The following is a 24,497-nucleotide window of genomic DNA, read 5'->3' as shown; positions in this document are numbered from 1 at the left end:
AAAGAAAACAACAATTTGAACAAATTAAATTGAAACACACTGATGTTCTCTGTTCCACGTGACATCTGTTCACTTGTGTCCGTCCTGGGAGACGGATCCTCACATGTGTCTCTGAGGTTTCTACCTTCTGTACCTGTTAAAGGTTTTAGTAGTTTGACTCTTGTTGAGGGTTAAGAACAGAGGATGTCACACCTTGTTAAAGCCTCTGAGACAATCTGTGATTTGTGAATATGGGACTATAGAAATAAAATTTGATTTGATGTTGATTTGAAAACATCACTGGGATTATTTTATATTCAATGTCTGCCAATATATCCTTTCACCTAAATCTTCACACACTAAACTTTAATGTTTTAAACTTTTAATGTTTAAAAGTTTTATTTTTTTACACTTGTAATGTTAAACCCAAACCATTTATTGTTCAAAACTTTTATACCTTTAATGTAGATTTATGTTTGTGAAGCTTTGAAAATTTGATATTCAGGTTGGACTTGTTGTAGCTATATATATTTGTGTAGTGGATATGTTTTATCTTCATTGGTTCTATATTTTCTGTATTGATTTCTTTTATATTGATTTTTGTTGTATTTATTTGTTTTATAGCTATTTGTTTGTGGAACTTTTTATTTGCCTTGTTCATTAATATCATAGTTGGTTACACTTTTATTTCTTTGTTTCCTGTTATATTTTTTAGTTTTTTTGTGTCTCTTATTTCACTTCCTGTCTTTATGTAGTTTCCTGTGCAGTTGCTCTGTGAAGGTGGAGTTCAGGCAGCGCTGCATGATGTCAGGATGGCACCTATGCTGCCCCCTCTTGGCGTGGAGGTCTTTAGACGCTTTACACCTGCTTCACTAGAGGAAATCCAACAGCGACATGAAGCTGAAGAGAAAGAGGATCAGAGAAGGAAGGAAAAGAACATCGAGGTATATAACATATTGATTGAAAACTAATCAAGTAATAAATACACTTACAGTCAATTAACATTATACTGTAAATTGATATTTGAAAAACTGAACAAATGTGACCGCTGGATGACATCAACCCTCTTGGACGTGTCACATGATGTGATTAGGAAAAACAGAAGAGCCTCAGAATTAGCTGAAATGTTTCTGATATGCTGCCTCTCTCACTGACAGGTAGCAGAGGAAGATCTTCCTAAACCAGCAAGTGACCTTGAGGCTGGGAAGCCCCTACCATTCATCTATGGAGACCCCCCCCCTGGGCTCCTCAACAGCCCATTGGAGGAGCTGGATCCCTTCTATCAATCACACAAGGTTTCTGTTGAGATAGATCATGTGATGAGGTCATGAAGGTTACAGTCATAGTTTTTTTTTTTTTCTTTAGTCTTTCACAGTGCTTTTGTTTTGTTGATTTAACAAAGTTCTTTTGTATGATTCTCTGTCTGCAGACGTTCATCGTGCTCAGTAGAGGAAACATCATTTACAGGTTTAATGCTGAACCCGCCTGTTTCCTGCTTAGTCCATTCAGTCGTTTGAGAACCTTCGCCATCAGGATACTCATCCATTCATATCCTTTGTGGTGTCACACATCCGTGTTCTTCATTTTAAACAAAAAGTGAAAAAGAAATTTAAAAAATCCAAAGCTATTCACCATCAGCCAACCAGGAAGCAGCGCCGGGGGATGTCATTGTTGCTCCTGATGAATATACAGATAACTTTGATTGTATCTGGATCAATAGCTGTGCCACAAATTGATCAACAGGATATTGATCAATGATTATCTGATCATGTTCCTTAAAATAGAAAACTTTATTCAGCTTATTCATCATGATGACGATTATGACAAACTGTGTTTTCATGACGATGAGTGATCCGCCATCTTGGAGCAAGACTGTGGAGTGAGATACGCACACACACACACACACACACACACACACACACACACACACACACACAGACAAACACCTAATATTTTGACATTTGAAGTTTTTGTTTTGTGTAACAGATACGTGTTTACGTTCATCTACACGTTTGAAGCAACAATCAAAGTTTTGTCACGGGGATTCTGTGTCGGAGACTTCACCTTCCTCAGAGACCCCTGGAACTGGCTGGACTTCATGGTCATCAGCATGGCGTAAGCAAGAATAATATTCCTGATCGGTAGCACACCCATGATGATGATGGTTATGTGATGATGATGATGATGATGATGGTGATGATGATGGTGATGATGATGATGCTGATGATGATGATGGTGATGATGATGATGATGATGGTGGTGATGATGATGATGATGATGGTGATGATGGTGGTGTTGATGATGCTGATGCTAATGATGATGATGATGATGATGATGGTGGTGTTGATGATGCTGATGATGATGATGATGATGATGATGACGGTGGTGATGATGATGATGATGATGATGGTGATGATGATGGTGATGATGATGATGCTGATGATGATGATGGTGATGATGATGATGATGATGGTGGTGATGATGATGATGATGATGGTGATGATGGTGGTGTTGATGATGCTGATGCTAATGATGATGATGATGATGATGATGGTGGTGTTGATGATGCTGATGATGATGATGATGATGATGATGACGGTGGTGATGATGATGATGATGATGATGATGATGGTGATGATGATGATGCTGATGATGATGATGATGATGGTGATGATGATGATGCTGATGATGGTGATGATGATGATGCTGATGATGATGATGATGATGGTGATGATGATGCTGATGATGATGATGATGATGATGATGGTGATGGTGATGTTGATGATGGTGATGATGATGCTGATGATGATGATGGTGATGATGATGATGGTGATGGTGATGATGCTGATGATGATGATGGTGATGATGATGATGATGGTGGTGTTGATGATGATGGTGATGGTGGTGATGATGATGATGATGATGACGACGATGATGATGATGATGATGATGATGATGGTGGTGATGATGCTGATGATGATGATGATGGTGGTGTTGATGATGATGATGATGATGATGATGATGATGATGACGACGATGATGATGATGATGATGATGATGATGGTGGTGATGATGCTGATGATGATGATGATGACGACGATGATGATGATGATGATGATGGTGGTGTTGATGATGATGATGCTGATGATGATGATGATGATGATGACGACGACGATGATGATGATGATGATGATGATGATGGTGGTGATGATGCTGATGATGATGATGATGGTGGTGTTGATGATGCTGATGATGTTGATGATGATGATGATGGTGGTGTTGATGATGCTGATGATGATGATGATGATGATGATGGTGATGATGCTGATGATGATGATGATGATGTTGATGATGCTGATGATGATGATGGTGATGATGATGATGATGATGGTGATGTTGATGATGATGATGATGATGGTGGTGTTGATGATGATGATGATGATGATGGTGATGTTGATGATGATGCTGATGATGTTGATGATGATGATGATGATGATGTTGATGATGCTGATGATGTTGATGATGATGATGATGATGGTGGTGTTGATGATGATGATGATGATGATGATGGTGGTGTTGATGATGCTGATGATGTTGATGATGATGATGATGCTGATGATGTTGATGATGATGATGATGATGATGGTGATGATGATGATGATGATGGTGGTGTTGATGATGATGATGATGATGGTGATGATGATGATGATGATGATGGTGGTGTTGATGATGATGATGATGGTGATGATGATGATGATGATGGTGGTGTTGATGATGATGATGATGATGATGGTGATGATGATGATGATGATGATGCTGATGATGTTGATGATGATGATGATGCTGATGATGTTGATGATGTTGATGATGCTGATGATGTTGATGATGTTGATGATGCTGATGATGTTGATGATGATGATGATGGTGGTGTTGATGATGATGATGGTGATGATGATGATGATGGTGGTGGTGATGATGGTGGTGTTGATGATGCTGATGATGTTGATGATGATGATGGTGGTGTTGATGATGCTGATGATGATGATGGTGGTGTTGATGATGCTGATGATGATGATGATGATGATGATGGTGGTGGTGTTGATGATGATGATGATGATGATGATGGTGATGATGATGATGATGATGATGATGCTGATGATGTTGATGATGATGATGATGCTGATGATGTTGATGATGTTGATGATGCTGATGATGTTGATGATGATGATGATGGTGGTGTTGATGATGATGATGGTGATGATGATGATGATGGTGGTGGTGATGATGGTGGTGTTGATGATGCTGATGATGTTGATGATGATGATGGTGGTGTTGATGATGCTGATGATGATGATGGTGGTGTTGATGATGCTGATGATGATGATGATGATGATGATGGTGGTGGTGTTGATGATGATGATGATGATGATGATGATGGTGGTGTTGATGATGCTGATGATGATGATGGTGGTGTTGATGATGCTGATGATGATGATGATGATGATGATGATGGTGGTGTTGATGATGATGATGATGATGATGGTGGTGTTGATGATGCTGATGATGATGGTGGTGTTGATGATGCTGATGATGATGATGATGATGATGGTGGTGGTGATGATGATGCTGATGATGATGATGATGATGATGATGATGGTGGTGTTGATGATGATGATGATGATGATGGTGGTGTTGATGATGCTGATGATGATGATGGTGGTGTTGATGATGCTGATGATGATGATGATGATGGTGATGATGGTGGTGTTGATGATGCTGATGATGATGATGATGATGATGGTGGTGGTGATGATGGTGGTGTTGATGATGCTGATGATGTTGATGATGATGATGGTGGTGTTGATGATGATGATGATGATGATGGTGGTGTTGATGATGCTGATGATGATGATGATGGTGGTGGTGATGATGGTGGTGTTGATGATGCTGATGATGTTGATGATGATGATGATGATGATGGTGGTGTTGATGATGCTGATGATGATGATGATGATGATGGTGGTGGTGATGATGGTGGTGTTGATGATGCTGATGATGTTGATGATGATGATGATGATGATGATGGTGGTGGTGATGATGGTGGTGTTGATGATGCTGATGATGATGATGATGATGATGATGGTGATGATGGTGGTGTTGATGATGCTGATGATGTTGATGATGATGATGATGATGATGGTGGTGTTGATGATGCTGATGATGTTGATGATGATGATGATGATGGTGGTGTTGATGATGATGATGATGATGGTGGTGTTGATGATGCTGATGATGATGATGATGATGATGATGATGATGATGATGGTGGTGTTGATGATGCTGATGATGTTGATGATGATGATGATGATGGTGGTGTTGATGATGCTGATGCTAATGATGATGATGATGATGATGATGGTGGTGTTGATGATGCTGATGATGATGATGATGATGATGATGATGACGGTGGTGATGATGATGATGATGATGATGATGGTGATGATGATGATGGTGATGATGATGCTGATGATGATGATGGTGATGATGATGATGATGATGATGGTGATGATGATGATGCTGATGATGATGATGATGATGGTGATGATGATGATGATGATGATGGTGATGATGATGTTGATGATGGTGATGATGATGCTGATGATGATGATGGTGATGATGATGATGGTGATGGTGATGATGCTGATGATGATGATGGTGATGATGGTGGTGTTGATGATGATGATGATGGTGGTGATGGTGGTGATGATGATGATGATGATGATGACGATGATGATGATGATGATGATGATGGTGGTGATGATGCTGATGCTGATGATGATGATGATGGTGGTGCTGATGATGTTGATGATGATGATGGTGATGATGCTGATGATGATGATGATGATGATGGTGATGATGCTGATGATGATGATGATGATGATGATGATGATGATGATGTTGATGATGCTGATGATGATGGTGATGATGATGATGATGATGGTGATGTTGATGATGATGATGATGATGATGATGGTGGTGTTGATGATGATGATGATGATGATGATGATGGTGATGATGATGATGTTGATGATGATGATGATGATGATGATGATGGTGATGATGTTGATGATGCTGATGATGTTGATGATGATGATGATGATGATGATGGTGGTGTTGATGATGATGATGATGATGATGGTGATGATGATGATGATGATGATGGTGGTGTTGATGATGCTGATGATGTTGATGATGATGATGATGCTGATGATGTTGATGATGATGATGATGGTGATGATGATGATGATGATGGTGGTGTTGATGATGATGATGATGGTGATGATGATGATGATGATGGTGGTGTTGATGATGCTGATGATGTTGATGATGATGATGATGATGATGATGGTGGTGTTGATGATGCTGATGATGTTGATGATGATGATGATGATGATGATGATGATGGTGGTGTTGATGATGCTGATGATGTTGATGATGATGATGATGATGATGGTGGTGTTGATGATGATGATGGTGATGATGATGATGATGGTGGTGGTGATGATGGTGGTGTTGATGATGATGTTGATGATGATGATGGTGGTGTTGATGATGATGATGATGATGATGGTGGTGTTGATGATGCTGATGATGATGATGGTGGTGTTGATGATGCTGATGATGATGATGATGATGATGGTGGTGGTGATGATGGTGGTGTTGATGATGCTGATGATGATGATGATGATGATGGTGGTGGTGATGATGGTGGTGTTGATGATGCTGATGATGTTGATGATGATGATGGTGGTGTTGATGATGATGATGATGATGATGATGGTGGTGTTGATGATGCTGATGATGTTGATGATGATGATGATGGTGGTGGTGATGATGGTGGTGTTGATGATGCTGATGATGTTGATGATGATGATGATGATGATGGTGGTGTTGATGATGCTGATGATGTTGATGATGATGATGATGATGATGATGGTGGTGTTGATGATGCTGATGATGATGATGATGGTGATGATTGATGATGATGATGATGATGATGGTGGTGTTGATGATGCTGATGATGATGATGATGATGATGATGATGGTGGTGATGATGGTGGTGTTGATGATGCTGATGATGTTGATGATGATGATGATGATGATGGTGGTGTTGATGATGCTGATGATGTTGATGATGATGATGATGGTGGTGATGATGTTGATGATGATGATGGTGATGATGATGCTGATGATGATGATGATGATGATGATGGTGGTGTTGATGATGCTGATGATGATGATGATGATGATGGTGGTGATGATGGTGGTGTTGATGATGCTGATGATGTTGATGATGATGATGATGATGATGGTGGTGTTGATGATGCTGATGATGATGATGATGATGATGATGGTGGTGTTGATGATGCTGATGATGTTGATGATGATGATGATGGTGGTGATGATGTTGATGATGATGATGATGGTGTTGATGATGGTGGTGTTGATGATGCTGATGATGATGATGATGATGATGATGGTGATGTTGATGATGCTGATGATGATGATGATGATGATGGTGGTGTTGATGATGCTGATGATGATGATGATGATGATGGTGGTGATGATGGTGGTGTTGATGATGCTGATGATGCTGATGATGTTGATGATGATGATGATGGTGATGATGATGTTGATGATGATGATGATGGTGTTGATGATGCTGATGATGATGATGATGATGATGATGATGGTGGTGTTGATGATGCTGATGATGATGATGATGGTGGTGATGATGGTGGTGTTGATGATGCTGATGATGTTGATGATGATGATGATGATGATGGTGGTGTTGATGATGCTGATGATGATGATGATGATGGTGGTGTTGATGATGCTGATGATGATGATGGTGATGATGATGATGATGATGGTGGTGTTGATGATGCTGCTGATGATGATGATGATGATGATGATGATGACGGTGGTGATGATGATGATGATGATGATGACGGTGGTGATGATGATGATGATGATGATGATGGTGTTGATGATGCTGATGATGCTGATGATGATGATGGTGATGATGATGATGATGATGATGATGTCATGATGACGTGTCTGTCTTTCAGATATCTGACAGAGTTCGTAGATTTGGGAAACGTTTCTGCGTTGCGAACCTTCAGAGTTCTTCGAGCACTGAAGACCATCACAGTCATCCCTGGTTAGTTAGTGTTTAACATTTTATGGTGCATTTAACACCTTCAGTCCTCCTTAAAGAGATAGTTCACCCAAAAGTGAAAATTCACTGATTCTCTACTCTGCACTATGATGGAGGGGGGGTGAAGTGTTTGATTCCACAAAACACTTTTGGAGTTTCAGGGATAAACAGCGTTGCAGCAGAATCCAATACAATTGAAGTAAATGTTTTCAGGTTGAGCTCAAGGTGTGTTTGACTTGATGCAGCGCTGACTTAACGTGATGCATGCTAGGCCAAATGCAATCCATGGTGGTGAGAATTTTTGTCCGACTTCATTCAGCACATCACCAGGTCATGTGACTTTAAAACATGGCGGGAGCAAGCCAGCTGCAGTCAGACCGTCTCTTCCAGCTGCACCTTGGAGTTGCTTCTCTGATGTCACAACTCTGCTCTGATTGCCTGAAGGCTTCACTGACACGCAATATTCAGCAGAAACAAAGTTTCAGTCAACTTTGATGTTCATTGTTATTTGTGCAAAAACACAAGGATTTCAAAAACATCTGTTTTATTTACAATGAGAAAAGCAAACACTGCGAGATCGGTGGTTGTTCTTGTCTCACTGATGCTACAAGAAGTAGAAAAAGTCAGACTTGACTTCTGCATTGTTTCACTACTCCCCTACAGCCGCCGGCAGGTCATGTCGGTGGATCCGGTCAGACACAGTCAGACCAAGTCCAAGTCAAACACACCTTCAGTCTCTTTTGATTAGTTGTTGATTTTCATCCATCTGATTGGTCAGTGAGTATTAATCCGGCCCCCTCCTCAGGTCTGAAGACGATTGTCGGAGCTCTCATCCAATCAGTGAAGAAGCTTGCTGATGTCATGATCCTGACGGTGTTCTGCCTCAGTGTCTTCGCTCTGATCGGTCTGCAGCTTTTCATGGGAAACCTGAAACAGAAGTGTGTCCTGATACCTCCGTTGCTTAGGAACAACTCTTCTGATGTTGATCCTAAAACCTTTTACCATGGCAACATCACCCTCAGCAACCAAACCTGTGGCAATGACACAGGAACCAGCAACTTTGATTTCTATGAGTATATCAACAACCCAGGTCTGAATTATTGATTTAAAAAAAAATCGTTTTCATCAATCAAAACATTTTTTTCAAATTTGTCTTTTTATTTTTGACAGAAAATCATTACTTCCTTCCTGGAAACATGGATCCTCTGCTCTGTGGAAACAGTTCTGATGCAGGGTACGTTTCCATGACGATGATGGTGGTGATGATGACACTGATAATATTGATGATGATGATTTTTAGGATATGAATGAGGTGATGATGATAGTCATTAATGATGATGTGATCAGGGTCTGTCCAGAGGGTTTCATGTGTCTGAAAACGGGTAGAAATCCAAACTACGGTTACACCAGCTATGACTCGTTTGGTTGGGCATTTCTGGCTCTGTTCAGACTCATGACCCAGGACTTCTGGGAAAATCTCTTCCAGCTCGTAAGTAAGCAGCGCAGATTAGAGAGATGTCATCACTGGTTACAACTCTCACCCGTTGCTCTCTCTCACCTGTCTCTCTCTCTTCAGACATTGAGAGCAGCAGGTAAAACCTACATGATCTTCTTTGTGGTCGTCATCTTCCTGGGCTCGTTTTACCTCATTAACCTGATCCTGGCGGTGGTTGCAATGGCGTACGCTGAGCAGAATAAGGCCACACTTTCTGAGGCAAAACATAAAGAGGAGGACTACGCTGAGATCCTGGACGCGCTGAAGAAGAGAGACGAGGTCGTCAGAGCTGACGGACTAACACAAACAACATGAATGAAGAGTGAAACACATTGAAACATAAATAGACTCAACAAATATACAATATAGATAGAACATTGATACAAAATTGATACAACAGAGATACAACGTAAATATTACTTTTATTAACACTGTTGTTGCAGGAGGCAGCCTGCATGGCGGTGCTTTCAGAATCACACAACCCAAATGCAACGCAGAGTCATGATCAAGACCACACTGTCATAGAAGGTACCGCACACACACACACACACACAGTCTGTTAGATCCTGGAATGAAACGCTTTAGATCAGTAGATCCTTATCATATTTCAGACTTTGAGGATGACCAGAGGCCGTGTCCCGTGTGTTGGTATGCCTTCGCTGACGTCTTCTTGAAGTGGAACTGCTGCGACTGCTGGAGGTGGCTGAAACAGCGGCTCAACACCATCGTCATGGACCCGTTTGTTGACCTCGGCATCACCATGTGCATCGTTTTCAACACCGTCTTTATGGCCTTGGAGCATTATCCAATGACGGAGGAGTTTGAGGAGCTGCTGAGCATCGGGAACCTGGTGAGTGAAGAAAAGTCCTGACATTGCTCATCACATAACCACAGCTGTTTGACGGCAGCAGGTTCCATCAGTCACCAGAGTCATGATATCACAGTCACCCTGTTGACCTCTGATTCTACAGGTTTTCACAGGGATCTTCACAGCTGAGATGGTCTTCAAACTTCTGGCCATGGACCCGTATTACTACTTTCAGGTCAGACTTCCTGTCTGTTGCTGCTAAGTGATGATGAGTGGCAACTGTTACCATGTTGATGCGTGTCTTCTCTGTTGTCATGGAAATAGGTGGGCTGGAACATCTTTGACAGCATCATTGTCACCATGAGTCTGGTGGAGCTGGGACTGGCTGATGTTCAGGGCCTGTCTGTGCTGCGCTCATTCCGATTGGTCAGTAGGATTTCATCATTACCTGTCTTTATTATTATCCCCTCACCCTGCTCTCACATGTTTTGCTCCCTGTCTTGTGTCCAGATGCGAGTCTTTAAGTTGGCCAAGTCGTGGCCAACCCTCAACATGCTGATCAAGATCATCGGGAACTCTGTGGGGGCTCTGGGGAACCTGACTCTGGTTCTAGCGATCATTGTCTTCATCTTTGCCGTCGTCGGTATGCAGCTGTTTGGGAAGAACTACAAAGATTGTGTCTGTCGCATCGCAGAGGACTGTAAACTTCCTCGTTGGCACATGAACGACTTTTTCCACGCCTTCCTCATCATCTTTAGAGTCCTGTGTGGAGAGTGGATCGAGACCATGTGGGACTGCATGGAGGTCTCAGGTCAGGCCATGTGTCTGATTGTCTTCATGATGGTCATGGTCATCGGAAACCTAGTGGTGAGTCACTGCAGGCGGTAAGTTAACCTGAGGTACTGAATCGCTTCCAGGTCTGGTTTCAGGGCCTGAATCTTTTCCTGGTCTGGTTTCAGGTCCTGAATCTGTTTCTGGCCATGCTGCTTAGCTCGTTCAGTGGAGATAATCTGGCAGCTCCAGAAGATGAAGGAGAAAACAATTTGCAGATTGCCATAAATCGGATCAACAGGGCTGTGTCCTGGACAAGGTCTGGTATCGTGGAGCATATCTGGACTCTGATGGGGAAGAAGAACCATGAACAAGAACACATCGGTAGGGTTAAGGTTCCCAGGCCAGGAACTTTTATGAATTTTTCATCCATTTGTGTTTGTTGTGGTTTAACATTAATGTTTATTTTTTGTTCCAGGTGTTTAAAAAAATGACGCTTTATTTTTTCTTTAAGTAAAATTTGTATAATTACTTTACAGGAGTTGACGGTGAAGATGATAACAAGATCTCAAAGGACATTTTACCTTTGACCTTTGTGACTTCAGACCAACAACTGTCAGAGATAAACAGCCTCAGCTGTAGTCATGACAATGTGAAAAGTAGCTACAACAACATCACCTTCCTGAGGGTGCCCATTGCCAAGGCAGAGTCCGAATCAGAATCTGAAACACCTGAAAATGAAGATGAGGAGGGTGAAGAGGAAGAAAACCATTCAGAAGTAAATTTATGTTCTGCTCAATGTTTTTTCAATAGGAAATCCACAAATGACACAAGAAAGTAGCAGTGCGAGGGGAAATATGGATATATAAATAAAAATTTAAATATTATATACAATAATGTAGAACTAATGCTATACATACACAAGGCTGTTTTTAAAAAATCTGCAATATAGAGATGGGGATAAAGTTGTGTTATTGTGCAATTTGTTCATTCTTTGTAATATACAGAGGGCAAAATGTGCAGCAGTTCTTTTCTGAAATATAGTTGTCAGTGTTTTGACTGAAGGTGTTGTCTAATGTCTGATGGCACAGAGGAGCCCCTCAGGTGCTTTGAGGCTGGATGAGTTTGAGCTGCCTCAGTTCAGCAGAGAGGAGAAGAGAGGGCTCGGCCATGATGGCTTTTAGTTTTCCTCTCTTCTCAGTCATGGCCTCCACACAGATCCATCTCCCCCTCTGAGCTGTTTGTTGGTGCCACAGCTCCTGATGCCATCTCCCCAGCACCACAGCAAAGAATATGACACAGGCCACTACTGACCCTAACCATAACATAACATCTGTAGCAGCCTAATGCACACGTTAAAAGACCTGAGCCTCAGAAAAACCCTCCTGCCCTGTCCCTTCCTGTTCAGGGACACAGTGTTTTCTGACCAGTCCAGTTTGTTATTTGAATGCACCCCCAGAGGAAGGGATGGGAGGAAGGGAATGTGAGAGGAGGGTGGTGGGGTACGAGGAGGGGATGGAAGGGGAGGTACCTCCGTTCATTAAAAACGAAGTGTCCGCTAAAGAGCTGTCATGGTACGGACACATCATGTCCCCGATAAAGATAGTGTCTCTGGGCTGTAAGTCTCCGCTGCTCAAACATGTGGTGTGTCACCGCAGGCAGGTTTACATGGTGCTCAGAGACACCGGAGACTTGAACCTCACCTTTAACTTCAACATCGACAGGCTTAAATATGTGTTGTTGCTACAACGGACACTATCGAATGTTTGGTGTAGAAGGACATTTAATCCGATCCTGTCCAGAGAGGAAGCGTGAGGAGCGACAAGGTTTTTAGAGAAACTTTTGAATATTTCTGGTGTAATCAACACCTGTGTCCAACAGTGGTGGGACTTTGGCAAGACTCAGATTAAATAGCTGAGTTTACTCGTAATGTCACTAGAAATAGAATAATAATAATAATAATAATACTTTTTATTTATAGAGCACTTTTCACAGTACTCAAAGACACTTCACAAACGTTAACATTAACATAAAAAGCTACACACTAAAAACATAAAGCACACAACACACATCACACATTAAAAGCAGTTCTGAAAAGGTGAGTTTTGTGATTTGAACATTGTGAGATTGGTGCAGTCTCAGATGTGTTTGGGGAGAGAGTTCCAGAGGGAGGGGGCCGCTCCGGAGAAGGCTCTGTCCCCCCAGGTCCGGTGCTTGGTCCTGAGTGGATGGTACAGGAGGTCAGCATCAGAGGAGCGGAGCCAATGGGATGGAGTGTGGTGGTGGAGCAGGTCGGGGAGGTAGGAGGGGGCCTGGTTATGGAGGCCTTTGTGGGTGAGGAGAAGGACTCTGTCCCCCCAGGTCCGGTGCTTGGTCCTGAGTGGATGGTGCAGGAGGTCAGCATCAGAGGAGCGGAGCCAACGGGGTGGAGTGTGGTGGTGGAGCAGGTCGGGGAGGTAGGAGGGGGCCTGGTTATGGAGGCCTTTGTGGGTGAGGAGAAGGACTCTGTCCCCCCAGGTCCGGTGCTTGGTCCTGAGTGGATGGTGCAGGAGGTCAGCATCAGAGGAGCGGAGCCAACGGGGTGGAGTGTGGTGGTGGAGCAGGTCGGGGAGGTAGGAGGGGGCCTGGTTATGGAGGCCTTTGTGGGTGAGGAGAAGGACTCTGTCCCCCCAGGTCCGGTGCTTGGTCCTGAGTGGATGGTGCAGGAGGTCAGCATCAGAGGAGCGGAGCCAACGGGGTGGAGTGTGGTGGTGGAGCAGGTCGGGGAGGTAGGAGGGGGCCTGGTTATGGAGGCCTTTGTGGGTGAGGAGAAGGACTCTGTCCCCCCAGGTCCGGTGCTTGGTCCTGAGTGGATGGTGCAGGAGGACAGCATCAGAGGAGCGGAGCCAACGGGATGGAGTGTGGTGGTGGAGCAGGTCGGGGAGGTAGGAGGGGGCCTGGTTATGGAGGCCTTTGTTAGTGAGGAGGAGGACTTTGTATTGGATGTGTTGTGGGACATGGAGCCAGTTAGGGTTAGGGTTAGGGGTGATGTGATCACAGGAGCGGGAGTGGGTGAGCAGGCGAGCAGCAGAGTTCTGGATGTGCTGTAGTTTATTTAGGACTTTGGATGATGTGCCTTAGAGAATACTGTTGCAATAGTCGATTCTGGAGGTGATGAAAAGCGTGGATCAAAGTTTCAGCAGCAGAGGGAGTGAGTGATGGGCTGCTGTCAAACAAGACTCCGAGGTTACGGATGTGTGGGGAGGGAGAAAGAGTGGAGTTGTCGATGGTGAGGCAGAAGTTGTGACTGGTTATAGTGAGGGATTTGGGTGAGATGATCATGTCCGATTTGTCACAGTTTAGTTTGAGGAAGTTGATTTGCATCCATTATTTAATGTCAGTTAGGCAGTTGGTCAGAGTGTAATGAGTTGCAGATGTGATGGATTTAGTAGAGATTTAGAGCTGGACATCATCGGTGTAGCAGTGGAAGCAGTGAATGTTTCCCCAGCTTCACGCGCTGCCTCCTATCAGACAGGAAGTCTGTGATCCACCTGCAGATGGAGTCAGGCCAGCTCAGCTGGGAGAGCTTGTCCTGGAGTAGATCTGGATTATGGTGTTGAATGCAGATCTGACATCCACAAACAGGATCATGGCGTCGGTTCCTGGGGAGTCCAGGTGCTGGAGGATGAAGTGGAGCCATGTTTACCGTATCATCTACAGATCTGTTGGCTCCGTAGATGAACTGTAGAGGGTCTAGCAGGGGGTTGGTAATGTCTTTGAGGTGGGACAGGACAAGGTGCTCAAAACACTTCATTACCACTGAAGTCAGGGCAGCAGGTCTGTAGTCAATCAATCAATCAATCAATCAAATTTTATTTGTATAGCCCATATTTACTAAGTCATTAAGTCGTGTGGTCCAAATGACTACAGACTTATGACTATTGTAAGTCATAATGACTATTATGGTGGGGTGGACAGCTTGTTCTTAGCCACGGGACAAATTTAAGAGCAGGAGTGGCAATTTATTTTAAGATAATAATGATTATTATTATTATTATTTATTCATTTCTTTATGTTATTGGATTGGGTATAACATGTATTTAATGTGTTTTTTCAGTGTGACGAGTCGTCATTCTGCAGCACAGTACAGACACTTCCTGATATCAAAGAGGATGAAGATGATGAAGATCATGAGTCAAACACACCTGAGGACTGTTGTACCAACAGTATGAACACACACACACACACACACACACACACATGTCCTGTGATTGACTGATTCAGATAAATCATGTGTTTTTATATTTCAGAGTGCTATCATAGATGTCCGTTCCTGGACATAGACCCTTCCAAGGGCAGAGGGAGGGTCTGGTCTAACTTCAGGAGAACATGTTTCTCCATCGTAGAACACAACTACTTTGAGACTTTCATCATCTTCATGATTCTGCTGAGCAGTGGAGCACTGGTAAATATGATTATTGATCACTGATCAAACATGCTGAGTTTTAATTGATTGTGTGAATTCATGTGTTTGTTTATTTGTTCAAAAGAATGTTAAAATATATATTTTTTAAATACTCTTGACTTCTCCCGGTGTTGGTTGGTCTGTTTGATCTGGTCACGTGACTGATCTTATTGGTTCTCAGGAATGTGTGCAGTGTGATTACTAACTTGTGAAGACAACATGGCTTCAATAGCTAACAGTGGACTACAAACTGACTACTAACATGGCTGCCATGCTTTACCAAGGTGAGATGTTGTTTAACTTTTCAACTCTGAAATAAACTTCATAAATCTTCAATAAACACAAATATGACAATGTTGAAGTAATAACGCAAAATCAAAAAAACCACATATCAAAACAAAAAATAACTAACTGAGTGGAAAAAACATACACAGTTTAAAACTTTATTCAAAGTTTTTCAGGCATCAGATCATCTACAAACAAAGAAAAATAAAATCACAAAGAAAAGGAGGGCAGATGATGAGGGTGCAGCCTCTGTAGTTTGGAGCAGGTCTCTTCAGGAAGTGAAGGTAGGTCACCTCACAGGGTGACGTTACAGGTTTGTTCCAGTGTGAGAAGGAGGCTGGTGAAATAGTCAAAGCCTGTTGGGAGGATGAGTAGAAGGTTGGAGTAAGAAAACCAGACGAGTGGAACATCTCTGCAGGTCAACCTGGAAACTGATAAGACTGGAGGTTGACTGGAGGCAGGTAGATAAAGGTGACCATGGGTCAAAAGGGGTTGGTGGTTCCACTCCTGTCTACAGGTCTGTCTGCTGGTTTGTACTAGGAACCAGAAGCAGATGTTTGTTGGATCAGTGACTGGCGATCAGGAGCTGGTAACTTGAAATCAATTTTTTTCCAATTCTAAACAACCAACCAAATGACCAGATGATAGTAGCAGGGACCATCGACTCAGGAACAGAAACATTTCATGGGGCCCCTTAACATCAGAACATTAAGCTGAGACCCTGACAGCTGGGATGTGTCGAGGATCAATGTCTGTGTGACAGTCTTTGACAAGGTATTCCTACCCCTCGATACCTCCCAGGTAAAATTCTGAGAGGTCAAAGTCATCTTCCAATAAAACATCTATTCAGTTTAGACTGACATGATTAGAAGATTACAGGACACATGAATGCAGGTAGCTGCAGTGAAGATACTTTAATGTCAACAATGAAAGGCTGGAAGAAGCAATGACAAAAAAATTATGGAACATAAAGAGAAAGTCGAAAACAATGACAAAATAAAAACCACATGCTCAGAGAATGAGAGAAACACTGATATTCAAAACTCAAACATACAAACTAACAAGAGCAGGAAGTAAAACAAAAACACATAAGGAATGTAACGACAAATAAAACAGGAAATAACACGTAATATTACTGGAGTAAAGTAAAACATTCATGCTCACATCTTTTCTCCTAGCAACAGTCAGCTGTTTTTTTTTAAACAGTCAGGTTACATCAAGCCAGTTGTTTTTTAGTTGAACGATAATCAATGATCTTTGTTTCCATGTGACCTAACCCTGACACTGAGAATTAAGGGTGATAACCGTTGTCTCATTGTGAACAGGCATTCGAGGACATTTACTTGGAGCAGCGTCGGGTGATAAAGATGGTTCTGGAATATGCAGACCAGGTGTTCACCTACGTGTTTGTAATCGAAATGCTTCTCAAGTGGATCGCATATGGATTCAAGACCTACTTTACCAACGCATGGTGCTGGCTGGACTTCGTAATCGTAGATGTAAGAACAGGATCAATAAACATACTGATACAATTATCAAGTGGTCATCTGCGGTATGTCACCAGGTGTGTTATGTCTTGCAGGTATCTCTGGTATCACTGACAGCAAACATCCTGGGATACTCAGACCTGGGAGCCATTAAGTCTCTAAGGACTCTTAGAGCTCTGAGGCCCTTGAGGGCCCTGTCCCGCTTTGAGGGGATGAGGGTGAGACAGGCACTTTAAACCTTGACATAAAGACAGACACAGGCATCAGAGGGTGACCTGTCACTCTGCTTACCGTTATCATTACATATCATTCAGCTACAAAGTTTGAGGTTCAAACATCCTCTGGTTCAGATTTACTCTCGTTAACTCGTTTTTTTTTCGTATTGTCCGTCTGTCCCATTCTCGTGAATGCGATATCTCAAGAATGCCGAAAATGAATTTCCTCAAATGTGGTACAAATATTCACTTGGACTTAAGGATGAACTGATTAGAGTTTGATGGTCAAGGGTCAAAAGGTCAAGGCCACATGGCCAATGCGTGGTCTTGAACTCAATATATCAGAAAATATCCAAAGAGAATTTCATCACATCAGGCTCAAACATTCACTCAGAATCAAGGTTGACCTGAATAGAATTTGGTGGCCATAGGTCAAAGTCACTATGACCTCAAAAAGCACATTTCTTTCCTCGTGTATGCGATATCTCCGAAACGACTTGAGAGAATTCTTTTGAATACAGAAACTGCACTGGTTGGTGGAGGCTAACAACCAAAGTGCGGTAATTCTAGTTTTTTCTAAAGAGTGTCTTTTTAGTTTTTTTAATATTTTGAATTAGTTTCAATAATGTTTCAACTTTTTCATTTAATTATATTATTATATTTATTTTATTCCACTTTTGTATTGTTTTTCTTCACGTTACAACTTGTTTTTAAAAAGTGTGATATTAATAAATGTATAATTGTGTCCAGGATGGTGATTTGAGTTTATTTACCTCTCTGTCTGTAGGTGGTGGTGAATGCTCTGGTCGGAGCGATCCCGTCGATCTTTAATGTTCTTCTCGTCTGTTTGATCTTCTGGTTGATCTTCAGCATCATGGGAGTAAATCTGTTTGCAGGAAAGTTTTATTACTGTTTCAACGCAACATCAGCGGAGAGGTTTCATCCTGATGACGTCAATAACAAGACTGAGTGTCTCGCACTGATCAACGCAAACTTCAATGACGCTCGCTGGAAGAACTTAAAGGTCAACTACGACAATGTGGGAATGGGCTACCTGTCGCTGCTGCAAGTGGTCAGCCAACACGTGATGTCACATAAACACTGAGTTCCTTGTATGAAAAATAAATATATTTACATAATCAATAATCAAACTCAGATTATCAATATTTATACTCAAATAATCAAAAATTTAAACCAGATATTCAATAATTGATATCAGAAGATTAACAATCAATCTCAGATAATCAATTCATAAATTGATCTGAATAAAATCTGTCTTTTTCAGGCCACATTTAAAGGTTGGATGGAGATCATGTACGCAGCAGTGGACTCCAGAGACGTTAGTATAAACTAACATACACTGCTCAAAACAATTCAGGGAACTTAAAACACACATCAGATCATGATTAACAAATTATTCAAGTTGAAAATCTTTACTGATGAACATTGTATAATTAGTTGAGAACAAAATGACGTAACAACAACCAATGGAAACCACCAGCCCACTGAGGACTGGATTCAAAACCACACTGAACGTCCCAGTAACAAACTGAAACCACAGGCTGATCCAACGTGTGTGAATTTCATCAAGTCATCATGTGACTCAGTGGGTGTGGCCTCCTCCTGCCTGTTCTCCTGACAGCGTCTGGACATGATGCTCCTGAGGAGTCGCAGGATGGAGTCCTGGGGGTTCTCCTCCCAGACCTGGATCATCACCTCCTGGACTGTGGACGGACGTGGTGGCGTTGGATGCACCGACACATGACGTCCAATAGGTGCTCAACTGGATTTAGGTCAGAGGAACATGAGGGTCAGTCAAGGGCATCAATGCACCAGGAGGAACCCAGGGCCCAGTGCATGTTGGCTATGACATTGAGGTCTGTGTGACCCTCCCAGGATCTGCCTCCTCAGACCTTCACTGATCCACCAAACTGGTCATAGATGATGTTACAGCAGCTTCACGTTCACCACGACGTCTCCAGACTCGTTCACACCTTTCACATGTGCTCAGTGTAAACCTGCTCTCATCTGTGAGGAGAACGAGGCTGCAGTGGTGGACCTGCTGGTCCTGGTGTTCTCTGGTGAATGGAGCTGTGAGCTCAGGTCCCACTAGAAGACCTCGGCTCCTCATGCCTCCTCATGGAGTCTGTTTCTGACAGTTTGGTCAGAAACACACCAGTAGTTAGCTGGAGGTCATTTTGTAGAGCAGCGCTCCTCCTGTTCCTCCTTCACGAAGGAGCAGATACTGGTCCTGCTGCTGGGTTGATGCTCTTCTACTGTCCAGCTCTCCTGGTGTCTCCTGGTGTCTCCAGGTGTCTCCTCCAGGCTCTTGAGACACAAACCTTCTTGTGACCAGAGGTATGGATGTGTCCTCCTGGAGGAGCTGGACTACCTGTGCAGCCTGATGGAGCTGCAGGTAGCTCCTCATGCTGCCAGCAGTGAGGAGGAGCAGAACCCAGAAGTAGAAGGAGTCAGGAAGGATCAGCAGAGAGCAGCTGTCTGTGGACACCACATTAAAGACATTCCCTGTTTGGGGCTCGTCTTGCTTCTGCCTCCATTTCACCTGTTGTTAGAGGAACTGGTTCTTCTAATGGACACTTGATCTCTGAAGTTTCACTTGATCTCTGAAGTTTCACTTTGATCTCTGAAGTTTCACTTTCACTGAAGTATATGCTTCAAATCGGGCTCATTGAGCCAGCTGGCAGTACCTGGAGTTCAGTGGTGTTTGCAGCACAGGAAGGAAAGGCCGATGTGCCCGCACACAGCTCATGCAACTTTTGGGATTGCGTGGTTTCCATTGCAGCTTTGTGCCAAATTTTGCAGCAGTTATGGCCCCATTGACAGATCTCTTTAAAATAAGTTACTTCTTTACGTCAAGGGACCTCATTTATAAAACAGTGCGTAGGATATATACTGAAAGTGGATGTGCTTACAAAGGCAGAAAATGGCATTTATAAAACCTTGCGCATGCACACCTGTTTGCTTGATAAATCACACAGTTATAAATGAGGCCCCAGGTCTTCACTCCAGGTTCTGAGGACATTACCACAGGCCCAGCAAACAGGGTTAGAACGAGCACTGATCTGGTTATTTAATATTACTAATTGATCCTTATTCAGTGGTGATGAAACTAGCACTGGTAAAAAGTTTATTTATTTTAAAATAAAACTGACTTGACCATTGTCGTCATGGTGACCTTCTGTGTAGGTGGAGTCACAGCCGATGTATGAGGACAACCTGTACATGTACCTGTACTTTGTCTGTTTCATCATCTTTGGCTCCTTCTTCACTCTCAACCTCTTCATTGGAGTCATCATTGACAATTTCAACCAGCAGAAAGCAAAGATAAGTTTCTATTCACTGAAATAAAATGATTAACAATTTGAATGCTGGACGATGAGACGCACCTTCGTCTCCATGACGTCGCAATGACAAACATTCTGTTTCTGTCAGTTCATGTTTTTGTTTCTTTACATGGGAGGAACAGATCTTTTCATGACGGAAGAGCAGAAGAAATATTATAATGCCATGAAGAAACTGGGCTCCAAGAAACCTCAGAAACCTGTACCACGCCCAAAGGTCAGGACAGCTACTTCCTGTTTGCACTACTTCAATTTTATTGGACTCCGACCATGAACACAGGTGTGACAATTCAGGTAAAAGCAGGAGTGAAATGTTGTATATTCTATGTCTCGTAGAACAAGTTCCAGGGTTTGGTCTTTGACCTTGTGACAACACAGTTTTTCGACATCCTCATCATGGTGCTGATCTGCCTCAACATGGTGACCATGATGGTGGAGACGGATGAACAGAGCGCAGAGAAAGAGATGATCCTGTATTGGGTCAACCTCGTCTTCATCATCATCTTCACGACAGAGTGCTCTCTGAAGATCATCGCGCTCAGGCAGCACTACTTCGCTGTGGGCTGGAATATCTTTGACTTTGTGGTCGTCATCCTGTCCGTCGTAGGTGAGTCAGCGTCTGCTGATGTTTTCGTCTCATCATCCAATAACGGGTTTTTTTAATTAGAGACAAGATCTTAAAAAATGTTAACATTTTACAAAAAATAAAGTAGTAAATTTCAGGAAGTTGATTTTAATACCGAGAAAAAGTCAAAGTCTATGTGTCCTCTTCATCCCTCCCTCCCTCCAATCTCTCTTTCATCCATCCATTCTCACATTCACCCCTTTCTCCTTTCACACCTGCATCCCTCCCTCCTCTCTTACCTTCATTCCTACATCTTCACCATCATCCCTCTCTCCCTTCACTCATTCATCCCTCTCTCACTTCACTCCTTCACTCCTTCAGGTCTCCTCCTCGCTGACATCATAGAGAAGTACTTTGTCTCGCCAACGCTCTTTCGTGTCATCCGATTGGCTCGTATCGGTCGAATTCTTCGTCTAATTCGTGGAGCGAAGGGAATCAGGACCCTGCTCTTCGCCCTGATGATGTCACTTCCTGCCCTCTTCAACATCGGCCTCCTCCTCTTCCTCATCATGTTCATCTTCTCCATCTTTGGGATGTCAAACTTTGCATACGTGAAGAAGGAGGCCATGATAGATGACATGTTTAACTTTGAGAACTTTGGGAACAGTATGATCTGTTTGTTTATGATCACCACGTCAGCTGGATGGGATGGTCTGCTGAGTCCCATCATGAACACACCACCGGACTGCGACCCAGACCTAGAGAACCCAGGATCCATGGTCCGAGGGAACTGCGGCAGCCCAGCGGTGGGTATTGTCTTCTTCACCACATATATCATCATGTCCTTCCTCGTGGTGGTCAACATGTATATCGCAATCATCCTGGAGAACTTCAACGTGGCCACAGAGGAGAGCAGCGAGCTGCTGTGTGAGGACGACTTCGAGATGTTTTATGAAACCTGGGAGAAGTTTGATCCCAACGCGTCACAGTTTATTCAGTACAGGTGAGTCCAACAGGTGAGTCCAACCTGCAGCACAACAATCACAGTCTGGTTCTTATCTGGAGGATTATTTATCCTTTAGCTGGATCTGATTTAACCTTATCTGATCCGGTCTGCTGTTCAAAAAATCAAATAATGTCTCATTGTGTCTAATTGTCTGTAATGGAATCTTATGGACTCTAATGATGTGTAATCGTCAAATCTTCTCTAATGGACCCTCCTGGTTCCTACAGTCAGCTATCGGACTTCTGCGACATTCTGCAGGATCCTCTGAGGATTCCCAAACCAAACACCATCAAACTGATCCACATGGATCTTCCTCTGGTTCCTGGAGATAAGATTCACTGTCTGGATGTCCTGCTCGCACTCACTGCACAGGTAAAATTATATTATATTATATTATATTATATTATATTATATTATATTATATTATATTATATTATATTATATGTTCCAGGTGTTGGGTGATTCAGGAGCAATGGATTCTCTCAAAGCAAACATGGAGGAGAAATTCATGGCCAACAACCCATCCAAGGTTTATTCTATTTTCTCAACCTCAAGTTTAACTTCATTCTTATTATATAATAAACATTTATTTTACACAGAACAAACAGAAATTTTATTCAAAAATTAAATCAAGTGATTCAATTTTACTTTGCACTCTTCTTTTGTTTTTAATACTCTTTCAAAGTGTTGACGTGAATGATAAACATTCAGATGAAAGTTTTTTTTCATGAAATATTTCTGTTGCAATACATTAACACAAGAAAACTAATAAAACAACATGATAAACAGTAAACACATCAAACTGTCAAGGACAGTAAACGTACCATCATCTGCATATTGTTTCCATTATGTTTGATTCTTCTTGAAAACAGAAGGTTCAGATTATTGATCCTCTTGTTGTACCAGGAGAAATGTTCAAGGACAGGAAACAGCTTCAGTGGTTTGTTGATGTTTGACCTTTGACCTTTAGGGGCTTCGACTGTTTAACAAACTGTGCTGTATTAACAGATAATAATTGTTTCTGACAGGTGTCATATGAACCAATCAGCAGCACCCTGAGGAGGAAGCATGAAGAGGTGGCAGCGATGGTAATCCAGAGAGCGTACAGGAAACACCTCCTGCGGCGGACAGTCAAAGTGGCATCCTACAAATATCGCAAGAAGACGAGGGGGCATCAAGATGAGGATTTGTCTCTGGAGACAAAAGGACTTGTGTTTAAACGTATCAGTCAGCTGTACGGAGACAACCAGGACTCTGCTGAGTCATTCGCTCAGGTGGAGCTTCAGAGTGAGTTTCTCCTTCATGCTGCTCCTCCAGTCACTGCCCCGAACCTACTGCAAGATGAGAACCTGAGAGAGTCAATCGTGTGATGAGGCCTTGTGTTTAATGTCTCTTCTCTTTTCTGCATTGTGTGAACTCACCCGTTTCCTGTTGGCGGAAATTAGCTTCAGAATCAGGAGACTAAAGTTCATCAGGCTGAATATGCATCAATTCTGTTCCTCTTATCAAAAATGTTTGATAACATCGTCTTCATTTTCATCTGATGTACTTTTTAATCATTTTTCTTAACTTCTGTGTGTGATTATAGACTAGTAATCTGTGGGTGTTGGCTTGTCTTAGTGATCATATTAAAGGGTTCGGATTGGTTCATGTTCAGAAGCTTCATCTTTTAATGGACATTTGTGTTGACCAATCATATGACGTTATTTGTATTAAAGAAACCAATCTGTACCAACAATAGATAATAATAAATTATTATTATTATTATGATAATAAGTATTATTCTTATTCTTATTCAAATAGAAGTTCGGCAGACATTTGTTTCCAGGACGCTGAAGGCTGTACTTAAACTTTAAAAT

At 42.4% G+C, this 24,497-nt stretch overlaps 1 protein-coding gene across 2 annotated transcripts in view; it reads left to right on the top strand.

Moving 5' to 3' along the window:
- Positions 1-24,288, top strand: part of scn4ab (sodium channel, voltage-gated, type IV, alpha, b) — a 30,711-nt gene extending 6,423 nt beyond the window's left edge. The window contains exons 2-31 of one of the 2 annotated variants that reach the window (XM_034592835.1): positions 735-923; positions 1,137-1,274; positions 1,409-1,527; positions 1,769-1,858; positions 1,966-2,094; positions 8,112-8,203; positions 9,006-9,290; positions 9,371-9,434; positions 9,548-9,689; positions 9,777-9,974; positions 10,139-10,223; positions 10,307-10,545; positions 10,667-10,738; positions 10,828-10,929; positions 11,014-11,370; positions 11,463-11,658; positions 11,814-12,052; positions 15,371-15,479; positions 15,564-15,718; positions 17,329-17,502; positions 17,586-17,708; positions 18,493-18,777; positions 18,991-19,044; positions 20,913-21,050; positions 21,180-21,284; positions 21,404-21,674; positions 22,014-22,635; positions 22,866-23,010; positions 23,090-23,167; positions 23,667-24,288. In XM_034592835.1, the coding sequence (XP_034448726.1) occupies positions 792-923; positions 1,137-1,274; positions 1,409-1,527; positions 1,769-1,858; positions 1,966-2,094; positions 8,112-8,203; positions 9,006-9,290; positions 9,371-9,434; positions 9,548-9,689; positions 9,777-9,974; positions 10,139-10,223; positions 10,307-10,545; positions 10,667-10,738; positions 10,828-10,929; positions 11,014-11,370; positions 11,463-11,658; positions 11,814-12,052; positions 15,371-15,479; positions 15,564-15,718; positions 17,329-17,502; positions 17,586-17,708; positions 18,493-18,777; positions 18,991-19,044; positions 20,913-21,050; positions 21,180-21,284; positions 21,404-21,674; positions 22,014-22,635; positions 22,866-23,010; positions 23,090-23,167; positions 23,667-24,008 (5,280 nt within the window). In that variant the 5' untranslated portion in view covers positions 735-791 and the 3' untranslated portion in view covers positions 24,009-24,288. Of the gene's footprint in view, positions 1-734; positions 924-1,136; positions 1,275-1,408; positions 1,528-1,768; positions 1,859-1,965; positions 2,095-8,111; positions 8,204-9,005; positions 9,291-9,370; positions 9,435-9,547; positions 9,975-10,138; positions 10,224-10,306; positions 10,546-10,666; positions 10,739-10,827; positions 10,930-11,013; positions 11,371-11,462; positions 11,659-11,813; positions 12,053-15,370; positions 15,480-15,563; positions 15,719-17,328; positions 17,503-17,585; positions 17,709-18,492; positions 18,778-18,990; positions 19,045-20,912; positions 21,051-21,179; positions 21,285-21,403; positions 21,675-22,013; positions 22,636-22,865; positions 23,011-23,089; positions 23,168-23,666 lie in introns of both variants that reach the window. The other variant, XM_034592834.1, reaches the window with a different exon arrangement.
- Positions 24,289-24,497: the final 209 nt, after the last annotated feature.

The sequence above is a fragment of the Hippoglossus hippoglossus genome, chromosome 8 (genome assembly GCF_009819705.1).
Source record: "Hippoglossus hippoglossus isolate fHipHip1 chromosome 8, fHipHip1.pri, whole genome shotgun sequence".
NCBI lineage: Eukaryota > Metazoa > Chordata > Actinopteri > Pleuronectiformes > Pleuronectidae > Hippoglossus > Hippoglossus hippoglossus.
The sequence above is the reverse complement of the archived record's forward strand: the minus strand, read 5'-3'. Positions and strand labels throughout refer to the sequence as shown.